This window comes from Carassius auratus, chromosome 24 (assembly GCF_003368295.1).
Source record: "Carassius auratus strain Wakin chromosome 24, ASM336829v1, whole genome shotgun sequence".
Classification (NCBI taxonomy): domain Eukaryota; kingdom Metazoa; phylum Chordata; class Actinopteri; order Cypriniformes; family Cyprinidae; genus Carassius; species Carassius auratus.
Genome location: NC_039266.1, coordinates 2,396,356 through 2,423,970, shown reverse-complemented (window position 1 = coordinate 2,423,970; position 27,615 = coordinate 2,396,356). Strand labels below are relative to the sequence as shown.

The following is a 27,615-nucleotide window of genomic DNA, read 5'->3' as shown; positions in this document are numbered from 1 at the left end:
GAGACAGAGAGAGAGACATTAATGCAACTTCCTCTTGCACAAAATGAAAAGAAATAGGAAGAATTTTGAAAATACTGTGAATACTTCCAATGTTTTTAGAAATTGAAGAATAGAATAGAATAGAATAGAATAGAATAGAATACTGACTGTGATGAGTCAAAGACACTGAACCTGCAGCAGCAGATGTGACACGAGGGAGATTACATTAATTTACTGTGACTACAGTAATGCATGTGACTTTGGCATTTTGAACGTATGCCTGCAACACATTTTTTTGACATTCTTGTGTGATCTTTGCTGAGGGTGACTTACGGTGCATTTCATCAAACATACTCACTTCTGATATGGGTTTGAGATCTGGTGAGATGTCTAATGCCATCTTTGCTCTCCAGTGGATGCCACTGACCTGAGGGACTTCCAGTCAGAAAGGACCAAATGCAAATTTATTAACCATTTTAAAATAAAAATCAAGACCACATACTCTATGACAGCCCAAATGCATCTGAACGGTTCAGTAAGCTTTCGTTTTACAACACTTGTCTGCTTTTATAAACTTCTGCACATTAAGGAAATACAAAAAAAAGTACTGAGCTTCTGCATGTTGCAAAAAAAGAAAAAAGAAAAAAAAGACACCAAACGCTGCTTAGTAAAAATGAGAGTGTGGTTAAGGATGGTTATTAATGTTTGAGACATGAAACACTTTCACAGGAAAGAACAATTGCTTTGCCAAAACTGACAATTCACAAAACAGTTCACACAAGGATAAGTGAAAAAGCTTTTAACAGAGGTTTAACTACAGATACGTACATTTATCAGACAATCTTTCACTAAAAATGTTTTTTAATTACTCACATAAAAACCCCAGTGTAATATTAGTTCAGCACTAGTATTTGAACTTTCCTTTCCTTTTATTTCATTTTCCATTGTAATTTTTTTTTTTTTTTTTTTTTTTTGCAGTTGATGCAAGAAATATATTTGACATGCATCTAGTATTTTTGTTAATTCATGCATAATAGTAGTAGCTACTAGTAGCACAATAGTAAAGTGCAGATTTAATGAACTCACTTTAAGTGTCACACTGCATTGAGCATTAACATGAACATTAAGGCAAGAAAAAAAGATAAATAACTGTTAAATATGTAAAAGAATGCACATAAATAGTAGATTCATATAATTTTAACATGCATTCTTGATAATCATTAAAACTATATTCTAGAATGTCCTAAATATTATCTGAGCATTAACAGAATTGATGCAAAATAAAAAAAAAATGAATGCACTCTAAAATGATGCATGAAATTATCTGTAATCTGAAAAATAGATACAGTATAGTTTATAACTTACAGCAAATTAAACATGCTTACTTTGTCGTAACACAAAAGGTCTAATAAGAAATCATGTATTTATGTTAATAATTAATATAATAACTAAAATAAGTGAGTCTTTTTTTTTCTTGCTTAATTTGGAGTGTGAGGCGCTCAGTTCTTGATCACTGACCATCTACATACCATGACTTCACACATTCTGTAAATAATGCAAAACCTGATAACAACCAAACTGCAAATAGAAAACAGTGCTATGTGCTTGAACACAAACACACAGCTGAAATGAGCTGTCAAACACACAATGCTGACTCAGTGTGACTGAGGGATGCGGCAAACCCGTTGCCATATGTGCCATAAGTGAAAAAAAACCCACCCTGAATAACCAGAAATAATTAAAACATTCACACACACACACAGCTGAGTCTAAGAGCAATGAGACTGATGAACCACTTTAAGGCCACTTCCCTAAATGTCTGCACACGGCTCATCTCTCTGTCCATCAGATGGTCATATTTCTCTTTCTGACAGACAGTGCAGATCAGCTCGTCTGATGGACATGAGGTCTCTGCTGTTAATATCAGGTAAAAACACAAGAGCATCATCTTATTGTCTGATTCTGTGTAATCAATGTCTGGATGTTTTGACAAACTCTTGCTCTTTGCTGCATTAAAGTTGAAGTTTACTTTAAGCAAGTTTATAGCTTTCACTCAACTCAAGAGGCAAAATATTTTAACAATCTTTGTTTGTCTGATAATACACTGACATTAAATGATGATAAACGTTGACAGTTTTCTACAAATGATCTTATTTCAATGAAATGAATGATCACAGAAAATATGAATGATATTCTTTTTGGCTATGCTTGCACTAATATGACAATGCTGTTACAAAGATTTTCATCACAGTGCCACAAACAATGTTTAGATGCAACGATAACTTTCAAATAGTTGTGGTACTTGTATTCAATATTTTGCATTATTAACAAGCTTTCGTGATGCACAATACCAATTCCAATTAAGTTTGTTGGGTGATTAATTTTTTTATTTGATTAAATAAATAAATATTATATGAATATATCATTTAGGAATGTTTCACCACTGTAAGTTGCAGTTGACCGACCAGAGAGATATGTAGTAATGTTCATTGATTATCTGGATTTCGGACACTGCTGGTTCTACTGCGCTGATAAATGAACAATAAATGAACTGTGAGACACCAATATGTCCCTGAGCAAGACATTTAACCCCTAGTTTCTCCAGAGGTGTGCGACCTCTGACATATATAGCAAATTTTAAGTCGCTTTGGATAAAAGCGTCAGCTAAATGAATAAATGTAAATGCATGCGGACAGTGAAGTCATAACAGATACAAAACTAACTGGGTGTGGTCGTCTCATTTGCAAATGCAAATCAAAATAAAGCTGTAGATTCTTAGTCCAGAAATAATACTATTTTAAATAATCTTTTTAATCCACAGTGTTGTTGGCTCTCATAAGGGGCGGCGAGGGACAGAAACCAACAGGTAAATACACATTTCTTTGCACACACTTCTATAGATTGTGCACATGATCAAATCAACTGAAATAATACATGTGGTAAAGATGATCAGCTCTGCTTGAGCAAAACAAAACACATTTAATGTGATTAAATCTATTATGAAATTACTAATGTTATGCATAAATATTTAGTATCTCACAGAGGGTCATTTATAATGAGCTTCCAACCAAGTCCAAAGTGATTTCAGCCGTGGCCACAGCAAGGAGTCTGCTGTAGACCGAAATAATCAATGGACAACAGAGACGAGACTTAATTTAATGTTTAATGAATTAATTTAATGTTAAAAACCAGCAGCATTAAGATCCCTGATCACTTGTGGCACATTTCACATCAATTAGAGACGGTCAAAAACTAAACTCCACAGCAGACCCACAGCCCAACGGATGCATTTACACAGACGCAGCCCAAAACATTCAGTTCGAAGTTAAATCAGAGAGAGGGCTGAAACTATATAAATGCATAACTTAAAAAAATAACTTAATTCATAAATACACACATATAAAGAACTGAACTAAAGAAAGCAAACTTCTCCAGGTGTCATCTTTATTCAAGAGCAGACTGAACTAAATCACTAGTCTTCAATTATGGTCAATCTTTCATATTTCATAATAGTAATCAGACGATCTGCAATTACAGATGATTTGTGTTTTATACAGTTTGTCTGTTCTCTTTCTCTCAGTGTCTCTCCGGCCAAAGTTCCCTCAGGTGTATGCTGGAGATGACATCACTCTGATCTGTAACATTGGAGGAGGGAGTAAACCAACAACATGGATTATTAACAACAGACCATCACAAACACATCAGGATTATTTAATGCTTCTTACAGCAGTGACACCAGACAACAACGGGGTGTATGAATGTGATCAGGGAGGAACGAAGAGTGACCCGTTCACACTCACTGTACTGAGTATGAACACCATCCTAAACGCTCATGATCACCTGTTCTGTTCCTCCTGCTGTGTCTCATGATCTCTCTCTCTCTCTCTCTCTCTCTCTCTCTCTCTCTCTCTCTCTCTCTCTCTCTCTCTCTGTCTCTCTCTCAGATCTGGAGCCTCACGCTCAGCTCTCTTCATCTGTTGGAGGTGCTGTGATGACCAAAGGAGACGGAAGAAACCTGGTGCTGCAGACGGATGATGATGATCTGGAGAACTGGATTTGTTATGTGTTGAGGGGAGTGAGCACTTTCCTTATAGTTCCAGATATTAATAAGGACATGAAGAGAGCGGTTATATTTGCAGAATTTAAGGAGGCAGAAAGAGCCACTTTCTGGTGCAAGAAAAAGCAAGCATTTCTTCGAAGCAATGCAGTGACGCTGAAAAAGACAGGTGACTCATTACTCCACTTCCTGTTGTATTTCAGATCACCTGTGTGTAGAGAAAGGGATATAAATTCATTACGTTCTAAACCTGTACGACTCGGTGAAAGACAGAAAGAGATACTTTGAAGAATCTTTTGACTGTTGTGTTCATGCAATGAAAGTGTTGGTGTTCAAAACAAGCAAAACAAATTCGATTTTGAAAAATGGTTCATGTTGTGTTTACATTATCATAAGATGCAATTCTAACCATTTACAAAAACATTTACAAAAAAGGGATTGCATTAATATTTGACCACAGAGTGATCATATGTCTCCTCAGTCCACTTCTCTATTCACTATGCAGACCGATGTCTTTCCCAGAAAAGCTTTCTGTCAGCTAGTTCCCATCAGTCTGAAACATAAGCAAGAAAGAAAGAAAGAAAGAAAGAAAGACAGAAAGAAAGAGAGAAAGAAAGAAAAGATCTACAAAAAAGGATCTACAGAATCTCAAAGCCATTTCACAAACAGCCATGAGACTAATTTGGAGAGCAACTGGAAACAGTATTCTGCTGCTGCGCAGATATTTTACTGAAAACTGTGTATGCTTCAAAGCATTAAAAAAGATCTGAAGAAATGAAGGTTTGCTATTAGGTTTCATGAAGGCTTTTCTCACTCTACAGAGCATTTAATTGGACACCTGCAAGTGCAATGTGATATTGTGTCATCAACATTTTGGACTGTTTTCCTAAAAATATATATATATATATTTATTTTTCTTTTTTATCTGTATACATGCCAAACATTTGTTAGGTTTTACTTGCACTGGCAATAGGATGAATTCAAAGTCAAGTCACCTTTATTTATTTCGTGCTTTTAACAATAGAGATTGTGTCAAAGCAACTGTACAGCATTAATTAGGAAAATGGTGTGTCAATAATGCAGAATAACAATAGTAAACACACATTTTTCAATTAAAGGCAGTTCATCATTGAATTCACATCACTTAATTTGACTGGATATTTAAATGAAAGGATGTGCAGTCTGACCTGTGTGTGTTCTCTGTTTCTCAGAGCTCATGGTGATGTTGGTTCCTCCGGCCGTTCCTGCTCTGAAGGGGGAGCCTGTGACCCTCAGATGTGAAGTCTGGGGTGGACCACAGCTGGACAAGACTGTCTTCTATAAGGATAAAACACAAATCAAGAGCTCACCTGAAGACACATACACCATCACCAATGCCACACAAAGTGATAACGGCATGTACAGCTGCCACGCCACCTACAGGTTTACACACATCAGCACAGGAGCTGCAATGAAGGACGGAGATTCTGATGCTCAGGAGTTAAAAGTTATAGGTAAACACAACAACAGCTGCATTACCTCACACTTTCATTAATAAAGAAACACTACGACCACATATACTAACAAAAAAATATCAGTAAGTATTGGGACATGGTACTATCTATAGTGTTCTTTATCAAATAAGTGCAAAAAAACAGTAATACATTTAAGGACTATACACAAATGTATGATAATTTATTAAAGCCCTACATATGTATATACAGAGGAGTAAACACAGTTTTCAGTTTGAATACTATAATCGTCTGAAATCATCAGTGCTCCACAGTACGGGTTTGTAAGTCATATTTCTGTGTTTTACAGGTGGACCTCCTGCTGCAGTGATTTCAGCGTCTACTAACAGTCTGAAGTGTTCCTGTCCTGACTGTCCTGCCAGCTGCACATCCTACCACTGGTATCACACACCCTTTAATGACCCATTCACTCGCAAAAAACGATCTGAAAACGATGAGTCTATTACCGTAGAGAAAGAAGGAGAGTACAAATGCCGGAGGGACTGTGGGAACGGTTTCTCCCGTTTCAGCCATGTCTACAGCTACACAGGTACTCATTCACACACAAACATGCTCTTTAGACTTTCATTTTATTACTGGTTTTATTAACTTTTTTTTTTAGTTGAGGTTTTCTTTATGTTGTTGTTTGTCTATTTTATTTGTTATTTATAAATGTAAATGATTGAATTAAATTGTTAATTTGGAAAATATTTGAAATAAAATAAAATAAAAAAAGTTTTAGTTTTATTTCAAATGACAAAAAAAAAAAATGTTTTCATGGTTTTAATTCGAATTTAACAGTAATAACCTATAAACATAATTTTTGTTTGTTCTTTGCAAGATGAGGGATGAGTGTAGGTTATTTTCTGAGGTAGTTAACAGCAGAAAAGATTCCTGAAGTGTCAATGACACCTAAAAGTTTCAGACCAAAACACAAGCATGCAAATCTTTGTGGTGTCTTTTATTTTTCATGCATATTCATGTAGAGTATAGCAAAATAGTTACTTTCAATTCTCACTTGACGACTGCACACTACTTCTCGATTTTATTTTTAAAATGAATGTGCATCCTCTCTCTTTCTCTCATGTTTTTAATTTTTTTAATTTTGTATTGTCTACTTCCAATACAACATTTGGATCAGATTCATATGGTTTACTTTGAACAAAAGTTAAAAACTAAACATTTTCTTAAAAAAAAAAAAAAAAAAAAGAATCAAAAAAAAAAAATGAGTATGAAAGCTTTGAGACTCAGAATTATAAAAACTATAAGACCCCAAATTCGAGTCAAAAATCAAAGTCTGCCTTATAGTCAATTCTTCCACACGTACAGCCACTTTCAATTCTCACTTGACGACTGTGCAAGCACACTACTTCTCATTTTTATTTTAAGCATTAATTTACATCCTCTCTCTTTCTCTCTGAATCAGTGACTGCAAACGTGGTGCCCATCTTGGTGGCAGCGCTTCTGATCTTTATCGGGCTGCTGATCATCTTGCTGATCGCGCTGAAACGCAGACGTGGAGGAAGCGCCATCCAGGAGACCAAACAGGATAAAGACAAGACGACAACTGGAGACTATGAGCAAATCCAACTCAAGGACAAGGCGGTTTACCACACCCTGGGCGAGGGCACGAGCAAGGACCAGGCCGAGGGGGGTTACGAACCCCTGCAAAAGACGCAGGAGGAGGGCGTGTACCATACAGTAGGAGCAGTAGGACCTGTAGAGGGTCAGAGTGAAGGTCAAGCTCAAGGTGGGTACGAGGCTCTTAAGAGCATCAAAGTGGATGTGTACCACACAGTAGGACCAGTAGAGGGTCAGAGTGAAGGTCAAGGTCAAGGTCAAGGTCAAGGTGGGTACGAGGCTCTTAAGAGCGTCAAAGCTGAAGTGTACCAAACACTGAGTTCAGACGACTCAAAGAAGCCGGCAGGAGAAGCAGAGGGAGGATACGAGCAGCTTCCTCAGAAAGACAAAGATTACGAGACCGTGGCAGTGGAGGACAATCCATATGAAGAAGTGAAGAAACAGATGGGCAAAGAGAACGAATGAAGGAAGCTGGGAAACAGTAAGCACCAATAATAGTCAAATGGCTGTTTAGTCATTGAAGGCAAAAAAAAAAAACATTGCCAATAGTTACAACAGTTAATCTAATGCAGGTTCTTGTATTAAATGTAATGTATTAAAGGGATACTTGGTACTCCACCCAAAAAAAGAAAAAAACATTAACATGTGTGTTTTATTATTTGTAATGCAAGGGTACCTCCAAATCTGACAAATCAAGAACCAGACCAATGATCTTTAACCTGCAACTTCATCAAAATGCAACTCTCATTCAGATCCGACTCTATTACGATCAGAAACACCACTTTATACCGTCACATCAATTCCTGGAAGACCAAACTAATTTCACTCTGAAGTTTTTCCACAAGTTAGTGGTGAAGAAATAGATTAACACACTTCAGCTTTAAAGTCTAATATAACATATAAGCACATATAAATACAGTTTACTCAAAAAAAAGAAAAAAATATGCAAGAGTACAGTTTCCACAGACAGCTTCATACACGTTGAGAATCCAGATACATTATTATGTATATAATAAGTCAAAGAAGACCACAATAATAATAAAAAAAAAAGTTTTCTTGCAATAACACAGAAGGATTTAAAGCACAGAAATTCCAAGGTATCGCATATAAATAAGCATCAAACAAAGTGTATTTAGTGCTGGGCAATGATCGTTCTTTTATATAGTATGTGTGTGTGCTGTGCGTATTTATTATGTATATACAAATACACACATATGAATGTATATATTTCTTTTACACCAAAAAGCATTAGGATATTAAGTAAAAATCATATTCCATGAACATATTTTGTAAATTTCCTACTGTAAATATATCAAGAGATATTTTTTGATTAGTAATATGCACTGCTAAGAACTTCATTTTGACATAATTTGACATCAGGTGATTTTCTCAGTATTTTGATTTATTTGCACCCTCAGATTCCAGATTTTCAAATAGTTGTATCTCAGACAAATATTGTCCTCCTATCAAACCATACAGCAATGGAAAGATTATTTTTTCAGATTTCAGAAATTGACCCTTTTGACTGGTTTTGAGGTCCAGGGTCACATATATAATGTGAACACAAACTTTTATTTTGATGTAATGTGCAATTTAGGTTTTGTCAGTGGTTCATGTTCATTGTAGCTTGGCAACAGTCATGTTCTGTCATGTGGTTCCCTTGTCATTCTTTGGGTCATGTATCTTGTCTCTCATTGGTTGGTTCTTGTCATGTGACCTGAATTGTTTCACATAGATAGCCCTCATGTTGCCCATGTTCTTGGTCAAGTATTGATGTTGTAACCACATTTGGGTTCACCACATTCAGTAACTGTTATATTAGGATGCCATTACATTTGGAAGCAATTAATTGCAATTAATCGTTGCCCAGCACAAGTAAAAGTGAAATGACATACAGCCAAGTATGGTGTTTGTGAAAAGTGGGTTCATCCCATAGGCATAATGGTTTTTATACTGTACAAACTGTATTTTCTATGGCCCTACACCTAACCCTAAACCTAACCCTAACCCTCAAAGGAAACTTTGTGCATTTTTACTTTCTCAAAAAAAAAAAACTCATTCTGTATGATTTATAAGCGTTTTGAAAAATGGGTTATGTCCTCATAAGTCACCCTCTCCTTGTAATACCTGTGTCATACCCATGTCATTATACAGAGTTGTGTCCTGATATGACACAAAAACAAGAGCACACACATGCACACACACACACACACCCGGAGCAGTGGGCAGTCATTTATGCTGTGTCACCTGGGAGCAGTTGGGGTTTTTGTGCTTTGCTCAAGGGCACCACAGTCGTGGGTATTGCTGGCCTTAAACCCAAACCCACAACCTTAGGATTAGGAGTCAAACTAACCATTAGGCCACGACTTCACCTATATATATTACTATCAGTAGTTTCATACAGGCAATTGCATTCACACAGAATTGCATCAAACAAGTTATTGGGAATATCTGTGTGAATTTATAGTTATGCTGATTATGCTGTCTATAATATTTCTCAGCTTGTGTCACTCTTATTCAATTGCAAATGCATTTGCATCATATCTGTTTCATTGTTTCATCATGTTTCATTTGCACTGTAGTCTCATGGTTTCATCATGTTTATGTTCATGTTTTATTTCTTAATTTTTGTTCATGTGCATTTTTGTTTTGTTGTTTTTATAAAGCACTTTAATAACTTAATGCATTTTCAGCTTTATTAATTGATTGAAAAGAGCTTTATTAAATATCAAAATAAGCACAGCTGTATAACTGAATACAATATGGAATATGACATTTTTTTACTGCAATGCTACTGTAATTCAATCTTTCTCCACTAAAGGGCAAATTGGTGACCATTATCAAATCCAGTCCTGTTGAGATTCACAAGGTCACTGCAGGAGTGATTTGGTTTGTCATTTTAGTTTTTATTAAAATTCAATTCTGAATTCTGAGTGTGTCAAATTAAATTGTAAATAAATTAATCCTCTGCTTCTTTCTTGGTCTTGATACCTTTTTATTCAGATAAAACCTTTATACCATTTGGATCAGATTCATATGGTTTACTTTAAACAAAAGTTAAAAACTGAACATTTTCTTAGATATATAAAAATAAAGAACAGAAATAATGTAAATGACTATGAAAGCTTTGAGACTCAGAAATATTACAAACTCTAAGTTTTTTAGTAGGTTTTTTTCATTATTTTATTTTTATTATTATTTTGTAGGGTGGTTAAATAGATAGCCCACTTTTTTCCAAGTGTGCTAGATAAAGTGGGCTGCCTTGAACCTTCATTAATTATTACTCACATTTATTAAATAAATTACATTTGCCAATTTTTATTTATTTTTATTTATTATTTTATTTTTGGCATGTATAACTGGCTTTTTAGAAAAGAAATGGCTTGTGCAGTCAGGAAATTCAAATCAGCAGAAGGAAGAAAGGAAGCAGCAGATGCAGAGTTTAAGCAGAAAGGAAGTCCAGGCATGTGGAAACTGGAGAGAAGCCAGTGCAGAGTATAAAGCTTTAAAATACGCTCCCAATTAAAGTTAATTTCATTTTGTTTAGATATCTCTTCTACTCCTTCTTTTTTTTTGATAGACTGTATGTAGTTGTTACAGTATTATGTTTATTCATTCTTTCAATTAATCAATTATATATTTTATATTTCATCAAATAACATTTTTGTTTAATACATTTTTATTTTATGCATGATTTAAAAAAAAAAAATGTCTTAAGCTGCATACATTGAATGGGTCAAAAGTATCCATTTTTCTTTTATGCCACAAATCATTAGGATATGAAGTAAAGATCATGTTCCGGGGAAATATTTTGTAAATTGTCTACCATAAATATATCAAAATGTACTTTTTTATTAGTAAAATGCATTGCTAAGAACTTCATTTGGACAAATTTTAAGATGATTTTCTAAATAGGTAAATTTTTTTCCACCCTCAGATTCTTAGACAGTTGTATCTCAGACAAATATTAATCCTCCTAACAAACCATACATCAATGGAAAGATCATTCATTCAGATTTCAGATTATCTATTAATTTTAATTTCAAAGTGTTTTTTTTTTTCTATGGTCACATTTGTCTGGAGCGAGGAGAGGAGAGGAGAGGAGAGGAGAGAAGAGAAGAGAAGAGAAGAGAAGAGAGATCTGATATCAAAATTACAAATCCACTTCACCTGAACTAACACTAAAAACAAAGAATATGTTTTTTTTTATACTTTTATTTTTTATTATTATAATTTTTTATTTTTTTTATGAAACAATGGGATTATGTGTGCCAGAAGACCAAACCCTTTACTTGGAATTCAACTAGGCTCATTATTGGCAGTGTGATTGTTTATACAGTTCAAGTCATAAACATCTGCAGCTGTTCATTTTTCATTACTTTGATCATTCTCGCTTGCCACCATTGGTCAAACTGCATCTCAACTTTCTCAAACCTCCCCACTCAGCAACCCCCACCCACCTGTATCCTGTCCATCTACCTCTTGCCCTCACTGTCCTCTTTTTGGAAAAGTAAAATGAAAATGGTCCTGTTTTGGTTTTGCATTTTGCAAAAGGCGATCTTCAACTTATCTTTATCTGCCACTGGGACTTGGATATACCCGCTTGCGAGATCAAGAATGGAAAACCATCTTGCCTCAGAAAGGACATCTAAGTACTATTCTTTCCTGGGGAGAGGGTATGACGATGACGATGGGTCTTGAAGTTCAACTGCCGGTAATCCAAACAAAGACGAAAACTCCCATCTTTCTTTATTACCAGGAGGATGGGGGAAGAGTAAGGACTGCTGCTTTCTCTTATAACTTGGCTCTCGAGGAGCTGTTGGATGTGTGCATCCACGGTCTCATACTGAGAGGGCGGAATTCGTCGATAGGGCTGACAGACTGGGGCATCATCAACTAAGGGAATCTCATGAGCAATCAGGGAGGTGCATCCCAAATTTCCATCACCCTTGGAGAAATGCTTCCATACCAGGCAAAGAGGGTCTTGGCTTGGACAACCTGGTGTGGAGTCATTCTCTCCAGGTCAGAGAGAACAGAATCAGAGACACTGGGGGCAAGCTATTGCCTCCCGGGTAAAGACATAAGCGCAACACTCTTCCCATGAGGGCTCAAAGGTGATAGATTTGTTTCCAAACTAGGTCGCCAACACTGCTTGCAAAGTCCCAACGACACGACAGGGGGAAAGCCACACTTCAGTACACCCAACATTGACTACAGGGGCATACAAAAGGCCTTTTTTGGCAGAGACCAAGGTGGGAGACACCAGAAGACATTCAGGCAATTGTCCATCTTCAAAACCTAATGGCTCAAGCAAGAACTCTGCGGTCTCCAGACTAGAACCATATTCAGGGTATCGGCCCTAAGGCAGATTGGAGACTTCCTCTGGACTGTAATCTTAAATGGCTTAGGGGCGTTGAAGAGGGTCTTGACAATCTCACAATGTCGCAGGGCCCGTAGAGCTGCTGGGGCCGCTGAATTGACTAAAGGGGAGTGGAAGAACTGCGAACCATGCTGCTCAAAGAGAGCCCTGTAGCACTCTGAAAGTATGTTCATACCCAATATACCAGGGGTAACTACATTTGGGTCCCAGGGTCCCATTTTTTCCCTTAAATGTATGGGAAAACTCAAATAATGACTCATTTTCTCTTTGTTTTCTATCAAAAAAAAACACTGCTGCCAATATACATTGGACTTAGAACATCTATACACCTCGTTTAAGACTGAAATTATTTCTGTAGGATTTTCCCTTACAGGTACAGGTCGATATTTAATCTTACTTCGGGCCTCACCCTCTAAATGGTCTTACAAAAACATTGCCTTTTCAAAATCAGACAAGTACCTCGACCTAATGCAACTTTGCACTTCTTCGGCCCACTATTCAATAGAAAGTGACCCAGTTGTTGTGGAGGTGTATAATTTATGGCACCATATCTCTCTAGGCAGATATACAGCCTGCTCTCTTCGTACTGGCAGGGGAACACTTCCACCAGCATAGCTTCCTTGTGCACCTACAAGTCACATAGACATAGATAATAAAAAGGGACCCTGCCAACTACGCCAAAATGTGGCGGCCCCCTAATTGTACAACTGACTACGCCACCCCTTGAGCTTAGCTGGTTAGTGCAGGTGTCAGAGCAAGGGAAACTCTGCCCCAATCAAAATATGCAGACACATGTTTGTAGAAGTATAATAATACAATCTTTATTAAAAGATAACTGAAGGCGTTGGTTGGCCAGACAGAAAACTAAATAAAATCAAACAGATAAATCTAACTAGAAATCACCAAGCCATCAGTATGGGAGCCAGTAAAGCTGTTTGAGAAAACACTAAGAGAAGGCTAAGTTCTCACTATCACCCGTGAACAGAGGCACAGAGCCTTTTAAGTAGTACACACTAGAGCTCAACGTCTACACACTGCACACTCACAGCATAAATATGGTTAAAAGACATTAAGGTTCATACTACATGACACTGCAAACGTCTTGAGTTCGAGAAAAAAAAAGAACCAAAACCCACTTCCCAGTGAAGTCTCTTGCACTACCCTGGCTCTGCCCACACAAAAAAAAGGAATAAATAAAAAAGGAAATAAACCCACTCTAGCCTGTGACGTACAATTCATGCACTCACATACAATAACAGCTGTAGCCAACAGGCAAGAGGAAAACAAACACTAGGTTAGATGTAAAAATCCCATTGCAGTCACAGTATCCAGCCAACACTCTTTAAACACAGAAGTAGTTTGGCATTACTTTGCCATAGATCACTCGCCCATTCACAGTCTCACAAGAAAACAGTGTTGCACTGCTGCTCTATCCACCCACTGAACACTCCAAAACAGCACATGAAAGCCTGTTTCCTTTGCGTTAAGTGGTTCACTAAATTCCTGCTCCACCCCACAATTAGTGACATGATTAAACATGAAAATAAAGAGTCAGAGAAAGAGAAAGAGATTGAACTGAAGGATCCTAATCCTAACCTGGCCCACGGGCTAAACTTCAGATGTCAGGATGACAAAACCTCAGATACTTTGATATCCTGAGAAACAGACAATACAAACATATACACAAGCATCTGCAAGACAGGAAACACCTCTCTCACATACTGTTTGTTTCCAGTTCTATCTCATCCCCTTCCTTACCCATCCTTTTTCCACTTCATCAATAGTATAATGTTCTACATGAATGCAAGTAATATTTACAGTCCTGTTTGGTTTGGTGTCATTTGAATTGTCTCAGGGTGACTGGTAAAATGGTGTCAATTTTACAAGAAGTAGACTAAAAGGTGATAAAGACCCTAAGAGTTAAGAGATATTTTGCTCAATGTAGAGTTTGTGCATTTCCCAGTGTCTTTCATGCAAAATGCCTTTTGTCTCAAGAGGTGATAACATGATCAATGCACATTCCAATTGTTAGTTCCTGTCTCTATCTCTAGGGATGTTTGTCTTGGTCTGAAGGACTTAAGAAAATATTGCTTGTCTAAAAGAAAAGAAACATGCAAGAAACCTTCACCCATCAGATATCTTCCGTGGACCGATTGTGTGGACCTTTAACAGATAAATGCTGATCTTTGGATCTTTATATTCATCCAAGAATCTTGGAAAAAAAATTACTTTAATGTTTTAAATATTATTAATAATAATAATAATAATAATAATTAGAATTTTTTCTTAAGTAGCAAATCAGCATATTAGGATGGTTTTTAAAGGATCATGTGACAATGAAGACTGGTGTAATGATGCTGAAAACTCAGCTTTGAAATCACAGGTGTTTTGTTAAAATACCAGCAGACAAGCTAATCCAGCACAAATTAGAGCATAAAAAAAATCACCAAAATGAAGTATTTGAATCTTATAAGTAATAACAAAATGAGGTGGGGAACTGCAGAAGGGTCAACTTTTGAAAAAGAAAACAAAGGAACTGGGCTGGCTGGGGGCCTGATGTGGGCCCACCCAATTCAATATTTCTGGCCTCGCCCCTGGTGTGAAGAAAAGTACAGACCAGAGTGGAAGACAACATAACGTCTAACGTCAAGAAAACTTATGAAAAAGCATTTCTTTATCAACTTCAAAGAAACATTTGCACATGCTTTCTGTCCATCAGACAGTCATACAGCATTTCTCTTTCTGAAGGACAGCGTGGCTCAGATCGGGTGATGGACATGAGGTCCCTGCTGACACTGTCAGGTAAAAACACTAAGCTTCTTAAAAAAAAAGCAATGCATTCTAGTTAGAAAATGTGTACTGCGAGAGCAAACCCAGATCAGCCGCTGAGGTCAGGCACTGCAGTTGCTCAGAATCTGCTGTGAGAGCCTAGATGACGACACACTTTGGTTAGATTCGATGACAAGCACGACTTGCTTTGCATGTTTATTCTGACAATTCAATTCCAATAATGCTTAAATATGTGTTTTTATAACAGTAAAAGGTTTTTATATAAGAAGTAAATAAGAAGTGTTTATGTTGTTCATAAAAACCTTCTGTGTATTTTACAAATCTAACATTTAATTTACTTCATCAGTGATAAGATTATGGTAGTCTCAGCCTCAGACGTCACGCCCACAGACGTCTGATGCATATGGGACACAAAAGTGGAAACACTTCAGGAGTGTTGAAGTCATGGGATTGGCTTAATTCTACAGGATTTCCAGCATTCTTTTACATTCCATCTGGAAACAAAGATGAAGTCCAGCCAAACCCCCTCATTAAAATAGAAATCCGTCGTGTTTACAACTGTGACGACAAGCGCTTATCAGGATCAACTAAACACTTTCAAAAGTATATAAAATATTTAAAGTTTGCATCATAGAATCTATAAAATACGTCTGAGAGTTTTACTCACCGATCTGTTATTGTGGCGACATTTCCACACCCCGAAACATGACGATGAACGTGTGATATATATATATATATATATATATATATATATATATATATATATATATATATATATAAATAATAAATACGTTGCTACGTGTACTGTGTTAAGCTGTGTCAGGTATTAGGCTAACTGAGACTGGTTTGTTGATCTTTTGTTAGTTTTTGATTGCTTCTATCATCCTCTATCATCAGCTTTTTATAACACAATTTGAGCAAAAGTAACAACATTTACGACACAGTTGATGTTTCTTTGGTGATTTTTTTTTTTTAATCCTAAGCTTAGTGAACAGTTTTGGAGATATTGATGTTTCCCCATTCAAAGAGATAGGAGCGGCACTTCAAAGATATATTTATTTATTTGTCAATGACAGGCCTAAACCAGCCAAGGTTTCAGCACAAAAGCACATTTAGCAAAATATTGTTTAATGATCAGTATTGACCCAAATTCCTAAATTTCAGGCTCAATAAATGGAAATTAAGCTCATAAATAACAGTCTATATAAAAATGCTAATGCTAATTTTTTAACCTGTTAACTGTTCACAACAAAGGCAACGAATAACTTTTTTTGACAAAGGTCAGAACTCCTGTTATAATGTAGGTTTTTGAGGCGCACTCTTGCCATAAATTAATCTATTACTTTTCCTACATAATTTGTAACAAAAAAGATAAAATGTAAAAAATCCATTTAGTCTTAGACCTTTCGAACGATATATAGTTTGTCATGATTAGATTAGGATTTAATTGTAATATAGTGAAGTAAATGTAGGCGTCCCACCATGGGGCCCGATGACATTAAACGGTTAATTTAATTTTAATCATTAAATGTATACCTTTTTTAAAACTAGACAAATTTTGTAATCATTGTATAAAATTAGCTACAGGAATGTTCTTATCCGCTGGTTGTCATTTTAAATTTTTCATTTGTACAAGTTTGTAGAGGATTAATTAATTTTTTTTTTTTTTTTTTTTTATAAGTAATTCAGCCTGGTCACTATATTGTATTTTGTTATACACATAGTGTATATTTACACTCTTCAGAGCCCTAAAACCTGTTTATTTCTATGGTCAATGGGGATAAAAACCCAGATTTTAAACGTGGTCTAAGAATTGCAGCAGGTCAGTAACTCTCCGTCTTTGATTTAGTCAATATGCATCCAAAACTGACTTGGTGTGTCGGTTTCATCCAATAAATCTGCAAGTTTAATCCTTTTTAAAATGGGTTAAAGGTTAAAACTGGTTCTTATCAGAAGATTGGGAAGGTGCAACTGTAATTTTTTTTTTTTTTTTTTTTGACTCTGCATAAAGTAAAGATGTAGTTTCATTATCCATATAATAATCCCACATTAATTATTTTTATGTCACTTTTTATGTCACAGTGCTGTTGGCTCTCATAAGGGGGAACAAGGGACAGAAACCAATAGGTGAATATAAAAACATGTTTTATGACACAATTTTCTGTAAACCACAAAATGTGGTCAAATTCAGTGCCTACATATGTTTTCTACCTGATCCTCAAAACAACAAAATATTTAATATCAAACAGTTTTAAATCTATTCTGAGCACAGAGTTGAGCGAATTCAAGTGCAGATCTGTAATAACTAATAATATGTGTAGATAGTGACAAAGACATCATAACACAAAAAGCATCCTGATGTTTCTAGCGTAGACATGAAAAGTATTAATTTATGCATTTGTTTATTTAATGCATGCATAAACACATAAATGCATGCATGTACAAATGTAGGCTGGCATGCAAGCAGGAATGTATAAATGCATGCATGAATGGATGAATGAACAGATTAACCTTTTAATTATACATTCCAGAAAGTTTATGTTCTTTTTTTATTTTACAGCACTAAATCACTGTGTTCAATAATTGCTAATCAATTATATTTCATAATAGTAGAGAAGTCAGACAACCTGCCATTATAAAAGATTTGGGTTTATAGTATGTCTGTTCTCTTTCTCTCAGTGACTCTTCGGCCGAAGTTCCCTCAGGTGTATGCTGGAGATGACATCACTCTGATCTGTAACCGTGAAGGAGGGAGTAAACCAACAACATGGTTTATTAACGAAACATCGTCACAAACACATCAGGATTATTTAATGCTTCTTACAGCAGTGACACCAGACAACAACGGGGTGTATGAATGTGAGCAGGGAGGAATGAAGAGTGACCCGTTCACACTCACTGTACTGGGTATGAACACCATCCTAAACGTTTATGATCGTCTGCTCTGTTCCTCCTGCTGTGTCTCATGATCTCCTTCTCTCTCTCTCTCTCTCTCTCTCTCTCTCTCTCTCTCTCTCTCTCTCTCTCTCTCTCTCTCTCTCTCTCTCTCTCTCTCTCTCTCTCTCTCTCTCTCTCTCTCTCTCTCTCTCTCTCTCTCTCTCTCTCTCTCCCTCTCTCTCTGTGCGTACGTACGTACGAGTGTAGTGGGGCGTCTGAGCGTGCTGGTTAGAGCGAGCGTGTAAATTGAGCATTTTGAAAGTGTTTTCTTATTTATTTATTTTTTTTTTCTCCTCCTCTTTGTTCTTAATAATAATTGTTTTAAGATTATTGAGTATTTGAAGCCGCTCGCGGTTTTTGTCGCGTGTCGGTATGGCCTCTGAAGTTAGTCAGGGAGTCTCACACCTGTCGTTGCGTAATGGCTGCAGGTGTGTACCTGAACTTGGCGTGAGCGTGGAGGATGTTCTCGTGGTGGTGGGAGAAATTATAGGCTTCGACAATATTCTCTCAGCATCGCGGATGAACAAAGCAGTCATCGTGTTTTTAAAAACAGAGCAGTTAGTTCACCAGGTGACTGAGAATGGATTATGGATTAAGGAAATGTTTGTGCCCGTTACTCCTTTAACGGCTCCGGCAACTAAAGTCACTATTTCTAATGTACCGCCTTTTGTCTCGAATGAGGCGATTGTTAAAGAATTAACCCGATACGGTAAAATCGCAAGTCCGGTCAGAAACATTCCATTAGGATGTAAAAACACTGATCTCAAACACGTTTTGTCATTTAGGAGACAAGTGTTAATGTTTCTGACTTCATCGGAGCGCACATTAGAGATCTCGTTCCGTGTAAGTCATGGAGATGGATCATATATGCTGTATGCAAGTACTGACAATCTAAAGTGCTTTGCTTGTGGAAATATAGGCCACAAACGCTTCTCCTGTCCCAATAAAACAGCGGATGTTGAGCAGCAGCTGCCTGTTAATGCGACTGAAAACGGATCAGCTCATCGCAATGATACCAGTGATACTGAGGATAATACGACAGTAGCACAGGATAAACAACTACCTAAGAAACCGAACAAAAGGCCGTTAGGGGAGGTCTACGGGCACAATGAGGTGAGTGAAAGCGATGCTGGTGTGGATGTGGAGAGTAGTGAGCAGGCTGGATGCAGTTCTGCGATTGTTATAACTGAAAATGATGATGTTGAGGAAGCAAAAGAAAATGAGTGTGTATCTCAGACTGGTATACAAGTAGCTGAGCAATGCTCGGTGGATGATATGGATGGGTTATCTCAGTACACAGATGATAGTGTGAAAGATGATGGGCATTGGTCTGAAGGGTCAGAAATGTCAAAAGTAGACACAGAAGGATTGTATACTGTGGCACAAATTAATACTTTCCTGGATGAGACAAAAGGTAGAAGCACGGAAGTGAGTGAATTTTTCCCAGATCTGGATAAGTTTATCTCTTCTGTAATGTGGGCAAGGAAAAGTTGCAATAATGATGAGCTATCACAACAGAAACGTTTTAGGTTAAAAAAACATATAACTGATATTCGTAAAAAGTCTAAGACAGGGAAAGGGAAACCAAAAAGAGGAAAATATAACTAATTACTATGGCTAATACACATATCTTTCTGACTGTTCTTTTTCTAATCTTTTTCCCTCTTATGGAAACCTTACGCGTGGGATCCCTAAATGTTAATGGGATGAGGGATAAGAGTAAAGCTGATATAGTGATAGAATTCATCAAGTTAAAGAAATTAGATGTAATTTTCTTACAAGAAACTCATAGTGATGTAAACAATGAGGTTGACTGGCGATTGTGGTGGAGGAATGAATGTGTGCTCACACATGGGACTAACCTGAGTGCAGGAACTGCTATTCTCTTTTCTCCCTCTATAAAAGCCAAAGTTTTGGGAAAAAAGGAAATTGAACCAGGAAGATGTTTAGCAGTTAAGGTTGATTTAAATGGTCTTGTCTTCACGTTTGTGAGTGTATATGCACCTAATATAGGAGCTGAGAGAATTATTTTTTTTAACAAATTGAAAGTGTTTTTAGGACAACAGCAAGGTAATGGTTTTACTATCTTAGCTGGAGACTGGAACTGCACACTTAATGCCTTGCTTGATAGAAATGGAGAAGAACCCCATTTTCAGTCACCAACAGTACTTGAAAATGTTATTAAAACCTCCAATCTTACTGATATATGGAGAGAAAATAATCCCTCTGTTAAACAATATACATGGGTAAAGGTTAGTGATGGGAGGATTTCAGCAGCACGACTGGATAGACTGTACTTATCTAATAGTATGAAAAGTAGAATTATTAATACAGCTATTGTCCCTGCATCCTTCACTGATCACAAATTAATCACTATTGACTGTACTTTGAATTCTAAGAAAAACAGAAGTGTTTACTGGCATTTTAATGTCAAATTGTTACAAGACCGGAGTTTTTGTGAATCTTTTAAACATTTTTGGGAGACCTGGAAAAAAGAGAAAATAAGATTTGATAGTGTTATTCTTTGGTGGGAAGTTGGAAAAGTTCATATAAGGGAATTTTGTCAGCAGTATACATCTCACTCTAATTTTAGTTTGAAACGGTCTCTGGAATGGCTTGAAAGAGAAATCCTTGCCATTGAAAAAAATATGATAGGAGATCTTTCTTCCAATGTAAATGAGTGGTCTGAGAAGAAATTAAAATTGAGCTCTATATTAAATGAAAAGGTTAAAGGAGCTCTTGTGAGAAACCGATTCCTATCAATAAAGGATATGGACAGTCCCACCTCTTTTTTTTTCAATCTGGAACGCAAGAGTGTGCAAGTTAACCAAATGTATAACCTGAAGAATGACAATGGACAATGTACATCTGAACCTGTGGAAATGCGTAGACTAGCAGTGAATTTCTATTCACATTTATACTCACCTGAGGACATAGACATTCCGATACAAAATGGATTCCTACAAGATCTTCCTTGTTTAAATGAAGAAGATAAGCAAGCACTGGAATCTGGATTAACCTTTGCGGAATTAAGTGATGCCGTAACGGGTCTTTCGTTGGGTCGTACCCCAGGCATAGATGGACTTCCTGGTGAATTTTATAAGCATTTCTGGACAACACTTGGATCTGATTTATTTGAGGTGCTAAAGGAATGTAATCGTACTGGTTTTCTACCAAAGAGCTGCCAACGGGCTGTATTAACATTGCTTCCAAAAAAAGGTGATCTTACCCTGTTAAAGAACTGGAGACCTTTGGCAATCCTCTGCACTGAATACAAACTTTTATCAAAGTGCCTTGCCAACAGATTGAACAAAATATTGTTCAAAATTATACACAAAGATCAATCTTACTGTATAAAAGACAGATGTATTGCTGATAATTTGCATCTAGTACGTGATGTTATTGATTATGCAATGTGTAATAATATAGATGTTGGAATACTGTCACTAGATCAGGAGAAAGCGTTTGATCGTGTTGATCATCAATATCTTTTTAAAGTATTAGAAGCTTTTGGGTTTGGAGAGGAATTTAGGAAAATGATAAAGTTGTTGTACAATAATGCTACATGTATGGTAAAGATAGCAGGAGGCCTAAGTGTCCCTGTTAAGGTACAGAGGGGTATCAGACAAGGATGCCCACTTTCTGGTCAGCTTTACAGCTTAGCTATTGAACCTCTTCTATGTAAACTAAGAGAGAGTTTAATGGGTTTGAAGGTACAAGGTGCAATTTTTAATGATTTTGTAAAAGTTTCAGCTTATGCTGATGACATTACTGTTGTTTTAAGGAATGTTAACGATGTTCAGGTTTTAAAAGAGATTTTATTAAGTTATGGTAAAGCTTCTTCTGCAAAAGTAAACTGGGCAAAAAGTGATGCAATGTGGTGTGGTCTAGACCATAACACTCCAGCTCTCCCAGGTAATTTAAAATGGGGAAAATCTGGGTTAAAATATTTGGGGGTGTTTTTAGGAAGGGAGGATTATAAGAGACAGAATTGGGAGGGCCTGGTGGAGAAGGTGTGTGCTCGGTTGTCTTGCTGGCATTGGCTGCTACCCCAGTTATCCTATAGAGGAAGAGCCCTGGTCTGCAACAACCTTGTAGCCTCAACGCTATGGCACAAAATGAACATTCTGGAACCTCCTGAAGATTTGGTTGTAAAAATCCAAAAAACGCTTAACAGACTTTTTTTGGTCCGGTAACCACTGGATAAGAGCATCAACTTTGTTTCTGCCCAGACAAGAAGGTGGACAAGGACTAGTGGATGTAAAAAGCAGAATTAAGACTTTCAGACTACAGACAGTAAAAAGATTTCTCTACGGAATGGATGTAAGCTGGTCTGGAGTAGCTTCTGCCCTCCTTAGAAGAGCAGGAGGGATGGGGCTGGATAAACAATTGTTTCTTCTGGACATTCAACATGTTGATTTGACTGGATTAACTTCCTTTTATCACTCAGTGTTCAAAGCCTGGAGGACTTTTAATATCACAAGAGACATCACGGATGAGGGGGGTCACTGGTCAAGGGAGGAACCCCTAATATACAATTCTATGGTGGAGTCAGCGATCCTAAAATCACCATCGATGAGGAATCTTTTAAAGGCTGCAGGAGTTGTAAAGATTGGACATTTAATAACTTCAGATGGATGGATGACTCCTGAAATGCTAGCTTCCAAGATTGGAATAAGATCAATTCGTCGGACACAAAAACTGCTAAATGAAATTCTCGAGAGCCTATCAACAGATTTTAAACGCAGTGTGGAAACAAATGAAGATATGGACTTAACTTTTCCTGAACTAAGAATAATTCCGGATGTGGGTATATTTGAAGAAAAGGAGGGGTCTTTGTTGACCTTCAAGACACCTAAACTGAACGGTTTCAGTAAAACTGAGAAGAAAGCACTGTACGCCACATGTGTAAAAGTTTCACACTCTCAGTCTTTAGGAGGAGTTAAAGAGTCGAAATGGCAAGAGCTATTCGGATCAGGCTCTTCCCCGAAGGGTTGCTGGAGGGCCTTGTATAAGCCTCCCATTGAAAAAAGGTCCGGAGACCTTCAGTGGAGAGTTGTGCATGGGTTAATAGCTACAAACAGATACAGAGCACACCTCGATCCCCAGGTTCAGGAGGGATGTCCTTTTTGTGGGATGACTGAAACTGTTTTTCATTTATTTCTTCAATGTGGGAGGCTTGTGCCATTATTTTCTCAATTAGAAGAATGGTGTACTGTTTTGGGAGAAGTGTTTTCACCCATGTTATTTATATATGGACCGAAGTATAACAGAAACAGAAAGCAGATCCATGTTTTGCTTAATTTTTTGTTTGGGCAAGCAAAAATGGGAATATGGATTTCACGTAAAAGCAAAATAAATAATGCTGTGTCAACTGATGCAATGTTAATTTTAAAAGGGTTAATTAAAACTAGATTAAAGGTGGAATATGCATACTATTCCTTGGTTAAAGACCTGGAGACTTTCAATCACATTTGGGGAGTTAACCAGTGCATATGTGAATCTGATTTTGATGGTGTTTTGCAAATGTATATTTAATTGTGCTATTGCCTTGCCTTGTTTTCTGCGCTATTTATTATCATATGTTTGTGTTTTAAATAACTTTTTAATCTATGTAAGGTTTAACTAAACCTTGAATATTTTGTAATAAAAGGGGGTTAAAAGTCAAAAGTCTCTCTCTCTCTCTCTCTCTCTCTCTCTCTCTCTCTCTCTCTCTCTCTCTCTCTCTCTCTCTCTCTCTCTCTCTCTCTCTCTCTCTCTCCTCTCTCTCTCTCTCTCTCTCTCTCTCTCTCTCTCTCTCTCTCTCTCTCTCTCTCTCTCTCTCTCTCTCAGATCTGGAGCCTCACGCTCAGCTCTCTCCATCTGTTGGAGGTGCTGTGATGACCAAAGGAGAAGGAAGAAACCTGGTGCTTCAGACGGATGATGATGATCTGGAGAACTGGATTTGTTATGTGTTGAGGGGAGTGAACACCTTCGCTATAGGACTCGATATTAATAAGGAGATGAAGAGAGCTGTTTTTTTTGCAGAATTTAAGGAGGCAGAAAGAGCCACTTTCTGGTGCAAGAAAAATACAACAGTTCTTCGAAGCAATGCAGTGACGCTGAAAATGACAGGTTACTCATTACTCCACTTCCTGTTGTATTTCAGATCATTTGTGTGTAGATAAACGGTACTTTGAGGTTTGTCGATACAATAAATGTCAAAACAATGCAGTGGGGTCCAAAGCAACACTGAAGCCCACTTAAAAAACAAAAACCTTCATTTTCTGTTGCATTTGTAGTCCACTTCTAATTGCATTATGCAGACTGTTATCTTTCATAAGTTATGTCAGTTAGTTCCCATCAGTCTGGCAATGCTCTTATAATTCATTTAACATCTATACTTGACAAGTATGAATCCAAATTTCACGATAACTGCACATATCAAAATAATCATCTGAATCATACGGTAAATTTAATAATGGACTGAGAAACCAAAAATGTGGATATGCATGTGAGTGCAACATGATGTCATTAATACTATATATATACAAAGAACTTCAATTTTAAAACAAATTTAATCTGCTAAAAGTTTAGATGAAGGTTTCTTTCAGCAGCATGTGCAGTCTGACCTGTGTTTGTGTTTCTCAGAGCTCATGGTGATGTTGGTTCCTCCGGCCGTTCCTGCTCTGAAGGGGGAGAATTTGACCCTCAGATGTGAAGTCTGGGGTAAACCAAAGCTGGACAAGGCCGTCTTCTATAAGAATAATAAATCACTCCCAAAGAGCTCACCTGAAGACACCTACACCATCACCAATGCCACACAAAGTGATAACGGCATGTACAGCTGCCACGCCACCTACAGGTACACACACATCAGTGCAAAAGCTGCAATGAAGGACGGAGATGCTGATGCTCAGGAGTTAAAAGTTATAGGTAAACCAACAACAATCATCTGCATATACTAACTAAAGAAAGTACCTGCTTTATTTTTGGACATGGTACCACGGTGTTCTTTAACATACGTAAGAATATCATGCAGTACTATTTGTAACAATATAAATAATGTTAATAATAATAATAATAAATTAATAATAAAGATCCTGATAACAATATTTAAAATGTTAAGTAAATGAAAGTTAGCAATCTAACATAAAATTAAAAGAGCAAACCATTACATCTTTCTCTTTCATTGTTTTCACTGGCTGCGCCCAAAAACAAGGATTCTACACGACCTGCATGGTCCAGTTCATGAACAAATGATTCTTATGAGTCAGTACTTTCAATCAATCAGTTATTGGTTTAAATCAGTCTAATTACTCTCTAAATATGTCAGAACTTATACATTTAAGCATATTTATCCCATGATCTTAACTGGTGGCACATGATCCTGAAAATGCTGAGATACAAAACAGAATTAACATAATTAACGCTCATATTACTAATCCCTAAAGATACACATTCACAAAAACATCTGATAGTAATTGTGTAATAAATAGAAACATTTGAAATTCGAAGTAAATTTGCATTGTGCCTAAAAACCTTCACCCATTGTAAAAATCACAGCCTCTCTTGATTTATTGCTTTAATAAAGGGGGACAAAAATTTATTCGTTCTTTTTTATTCTGCCTAATTTGGACCAGTTACAATTTAGTAAAAAACAAAGGCACTGTGTAAATAGCACTGTATATACTGTAAACTGTAATACTATAATCGTCTGAAATCATCAGTGACCCACAGTACGGGTTTGTAAATCATATTTCTGTGTTTTACAGGTGGACCTCCTGCTGCAGTGATTTCAGCATCTGCTAACAGTCTGAAGTGTTCCTGTCCTGACTGTCCTGCCAGCTGCACATCCTACCACTGGTATCACACACCCTTTAATGACCCATTCACTCGCGAAAAACGATCTGAAAACGATGAGTCTATTAACGTAGAGAAAGAAGGAGAGTACAGATGCCGGAGGGACTGTGGGAACGGTTTCTCCCGTTTCAGCGACATCCACAACTACACAGGTACTCAAACTCATTCAAGTTGACTGAAGTGATGTTTAATGCACTAACTATAACATGCAATTTTAAATTCACATAACATTTATCTCATCATAAATTCTTTCTCTCAGATCAACCAGTGGAGTTCGGACACATGTGGTACATTCTGGTCCCAGCCCTGATTTTGTTCGTGATCATCATTGTGCTGATCATTGTGCTGAAGTACAGAAGATGTGGAAGAATGGGTATACAAGCACCTGGACGGGATGCAGATCAAGACACTCTGATGAGTGTACGCTATGTACGCTAAACAGAGGCAGTTCTGAAGGTAAAAGTGTGTCCATCCCAGTACTAGCAAGGTGTACCTTATAAAGTGGTCAGTGAGTGTATAACATATATGTTGTGCTCATCATTATACAGTTTGGGTTGGTAGAGTGGTTTGTGTGCACAACTGGTATGTTGTCAGAACCTTTAATTTTAAGTTTGAATCTGGGGTGAAGCTTAAATATGATTATAATATATATTTGAAAGTTCTGTTCTTGTAATGTGTTGTAACATCTCTCTGACAAGTGGATCAACTCTTTGTGAATATGATATTTTGGTTATGAAAAATATGAACATTAATAAAAGACATCAAGCCACAACGCCTGGAATTTTTTTTTACATAAAAATATTTTATTTTTAATATATTAATTGTTCTGCTGCATTAACTTCATTTTGTCAGGGATCAGGCAAATCCACAATGCTCACGCTCCCCTGAGTTCTGATCACCCGCACCTGCTCCGCATTAACAATCTCATTAAGGCACTATTAAAACACTCCAGTGTTCACCGTCAACCCTCAAACAGGAACAGACCATACGCTGTTGTCTCATGAGCCTCTGATGCATCATGACCAACCAGACATAAAGTATACTTACCCTTTAGAAACACTAACCTGTGTCCTTGTTCTACTGCCCCCAGGACCCCGGAGCATTCTATTGCTATCTGTGATCCAATGATCTCTTTAGTCTCCTGTGTTTATCCCGAGCTGGAAATAACTTCGGCATCTGTAAGGAAAGAGAACGAGTATGAGCAATATGTGACTGTGGCTGTGATATTCCTGAAACGAAAGTACTCACCTGTCTACAATCCACTACCCTGTGATCATCACATTGCCCGCACTTGAAACACAAAGTATTCAGCATGCACTTGAATCACCAAAATAAACACTGTGCTCTGAATTCTCACGACCAGCACCCTTATCCGGTCAGGAAGAAGATTACAATGGGTTTTTATAACATTTTTCTCTCGCACTTGAGCTACACATACACCCATATCCTACGGAAAGATTGAAAATCATGTTTATTATACAGCAACTTTTTGGACTGGCATTGAGATGGGCCGAAACTCTATGGTTACAGGTTAAAAGACTGTTTTTGAATATTCCCTT

At 37.0% G+C, this 27,615-nt stretch overlaps 2 protein-coding genes and 1 long non-coding RNA gene across 3 annotated transcripts; 2 read left to right on the top strand and 1 right to left on the bottom strand.

The window, feature by feature from the left end:
* The first annotated feature begins 1,768 nt into the window (after nt 1-1,768).
* On the top strand, nt 1,769-8,049 carry LOC113041993 (uncharacterized). Its single transcript, XM_026200592.1, has 7 exons — nt 1,769-1,906; nt 2,801-2,845; nt 3,560-3,787; nt 3,924-4,205; nt 5,248-5,529; nt 5,837-6,076; nt 6,953-8,049. Exons 1-7 carry the CDS (start codon nt 1,795-1,797, stop codon nt 7,570-7,572), a joined length of 1,809 nt encoding a protein of 602 aa, XP_026056377.1. The 5' UTR covers nt 1,769-1,794; the 3' UTR covers nt 7,573-8,049.
* LOC113042063 (uncharacterized) lies at nt 4,112-5,357 on the bottom strand. Its single transcript, XR_003275530.1, has 2 exons — nt 5,224-5,357; nt 4,112-4,244 (listed from the first exon to the last, which is right to left on the bottom strand). It is a non-coding gene; the product is annotated as an uncharacterized LOC113042063 (long non-coding RNA).
* A 7,019-nt stretch (nt 8,050-15,068) lies between the features above and the next one.
* Nucleotides 15,069-26,824, top strand: LOC113042002 (uncharacterized). The gene is made up of 7 exons (XM_026200603.1): nt 15,069-15,289; nt 17,360-17,404; nt 17,957-18,184; nt 24,047-24,328; nt 24,845-25,129; nt 25,969-26,208; nt 26,316-26,824. The coding sequence occupies exons 1-7, from the start codon at nt 15,259-15,261 to the stop codon at nt 26,492-26,494; spliced, it is 1,290 nt and encodes a 429-aa protein (XP_026056388.1). The 5' UTR covers nt 15,069-15,258; the 3' UTR covers nt 26,495-26,824.
* Nucleotides 26,825-27,615: the final 791 nt, after the last annotated feature.

Excerpts from the sequence above, each read along its gene's own strand:
- LOC113041993 (XM_026200592.1), top strand. The coding sequence starts at position 1,795 with ATGTCTGCACACGGCTCATCTCTCTGTCCATCAGATGGTCATATTTCT. Across the intron at positions 4,206-5,247 it reads AGTGACGCTGAAAAAGACAG|AGCTCATGGTGATGTTGGTT; the intron begins GTGACTCATTAC and ends TCTGTTTCTCAG. Across the intron at positions 5,530-5,836 it reads TCAGGAGTTAAAAGTTATAG|GTGGACCTCCTGCTGCAGTG; the intron begins GTAAACACAACA and ends TGTGTTTTACAG.
- LOC113042002 (XM_026200603.1), top strand. The coding sequence starts at position 15,259 with ATGGACATGAGGTCCCTGCTGACACTGTCAG. Across the intron at positions 24,329-24,844 it reads AGTGACGCTGAAAATGACAG|AGCTCATGGTGATGTTGGTT; the intron begins GTTACTCATTAC and ends TGTGTTTCTCAG. Across the intron at positions 25,130-25,968 it reads TCAGGAGTTAAAAGTTATAG|GTGGACCTCCTGCTGCAGTG; the intron begins GTAAACCAACAA and ends TGTGTTTTACAG.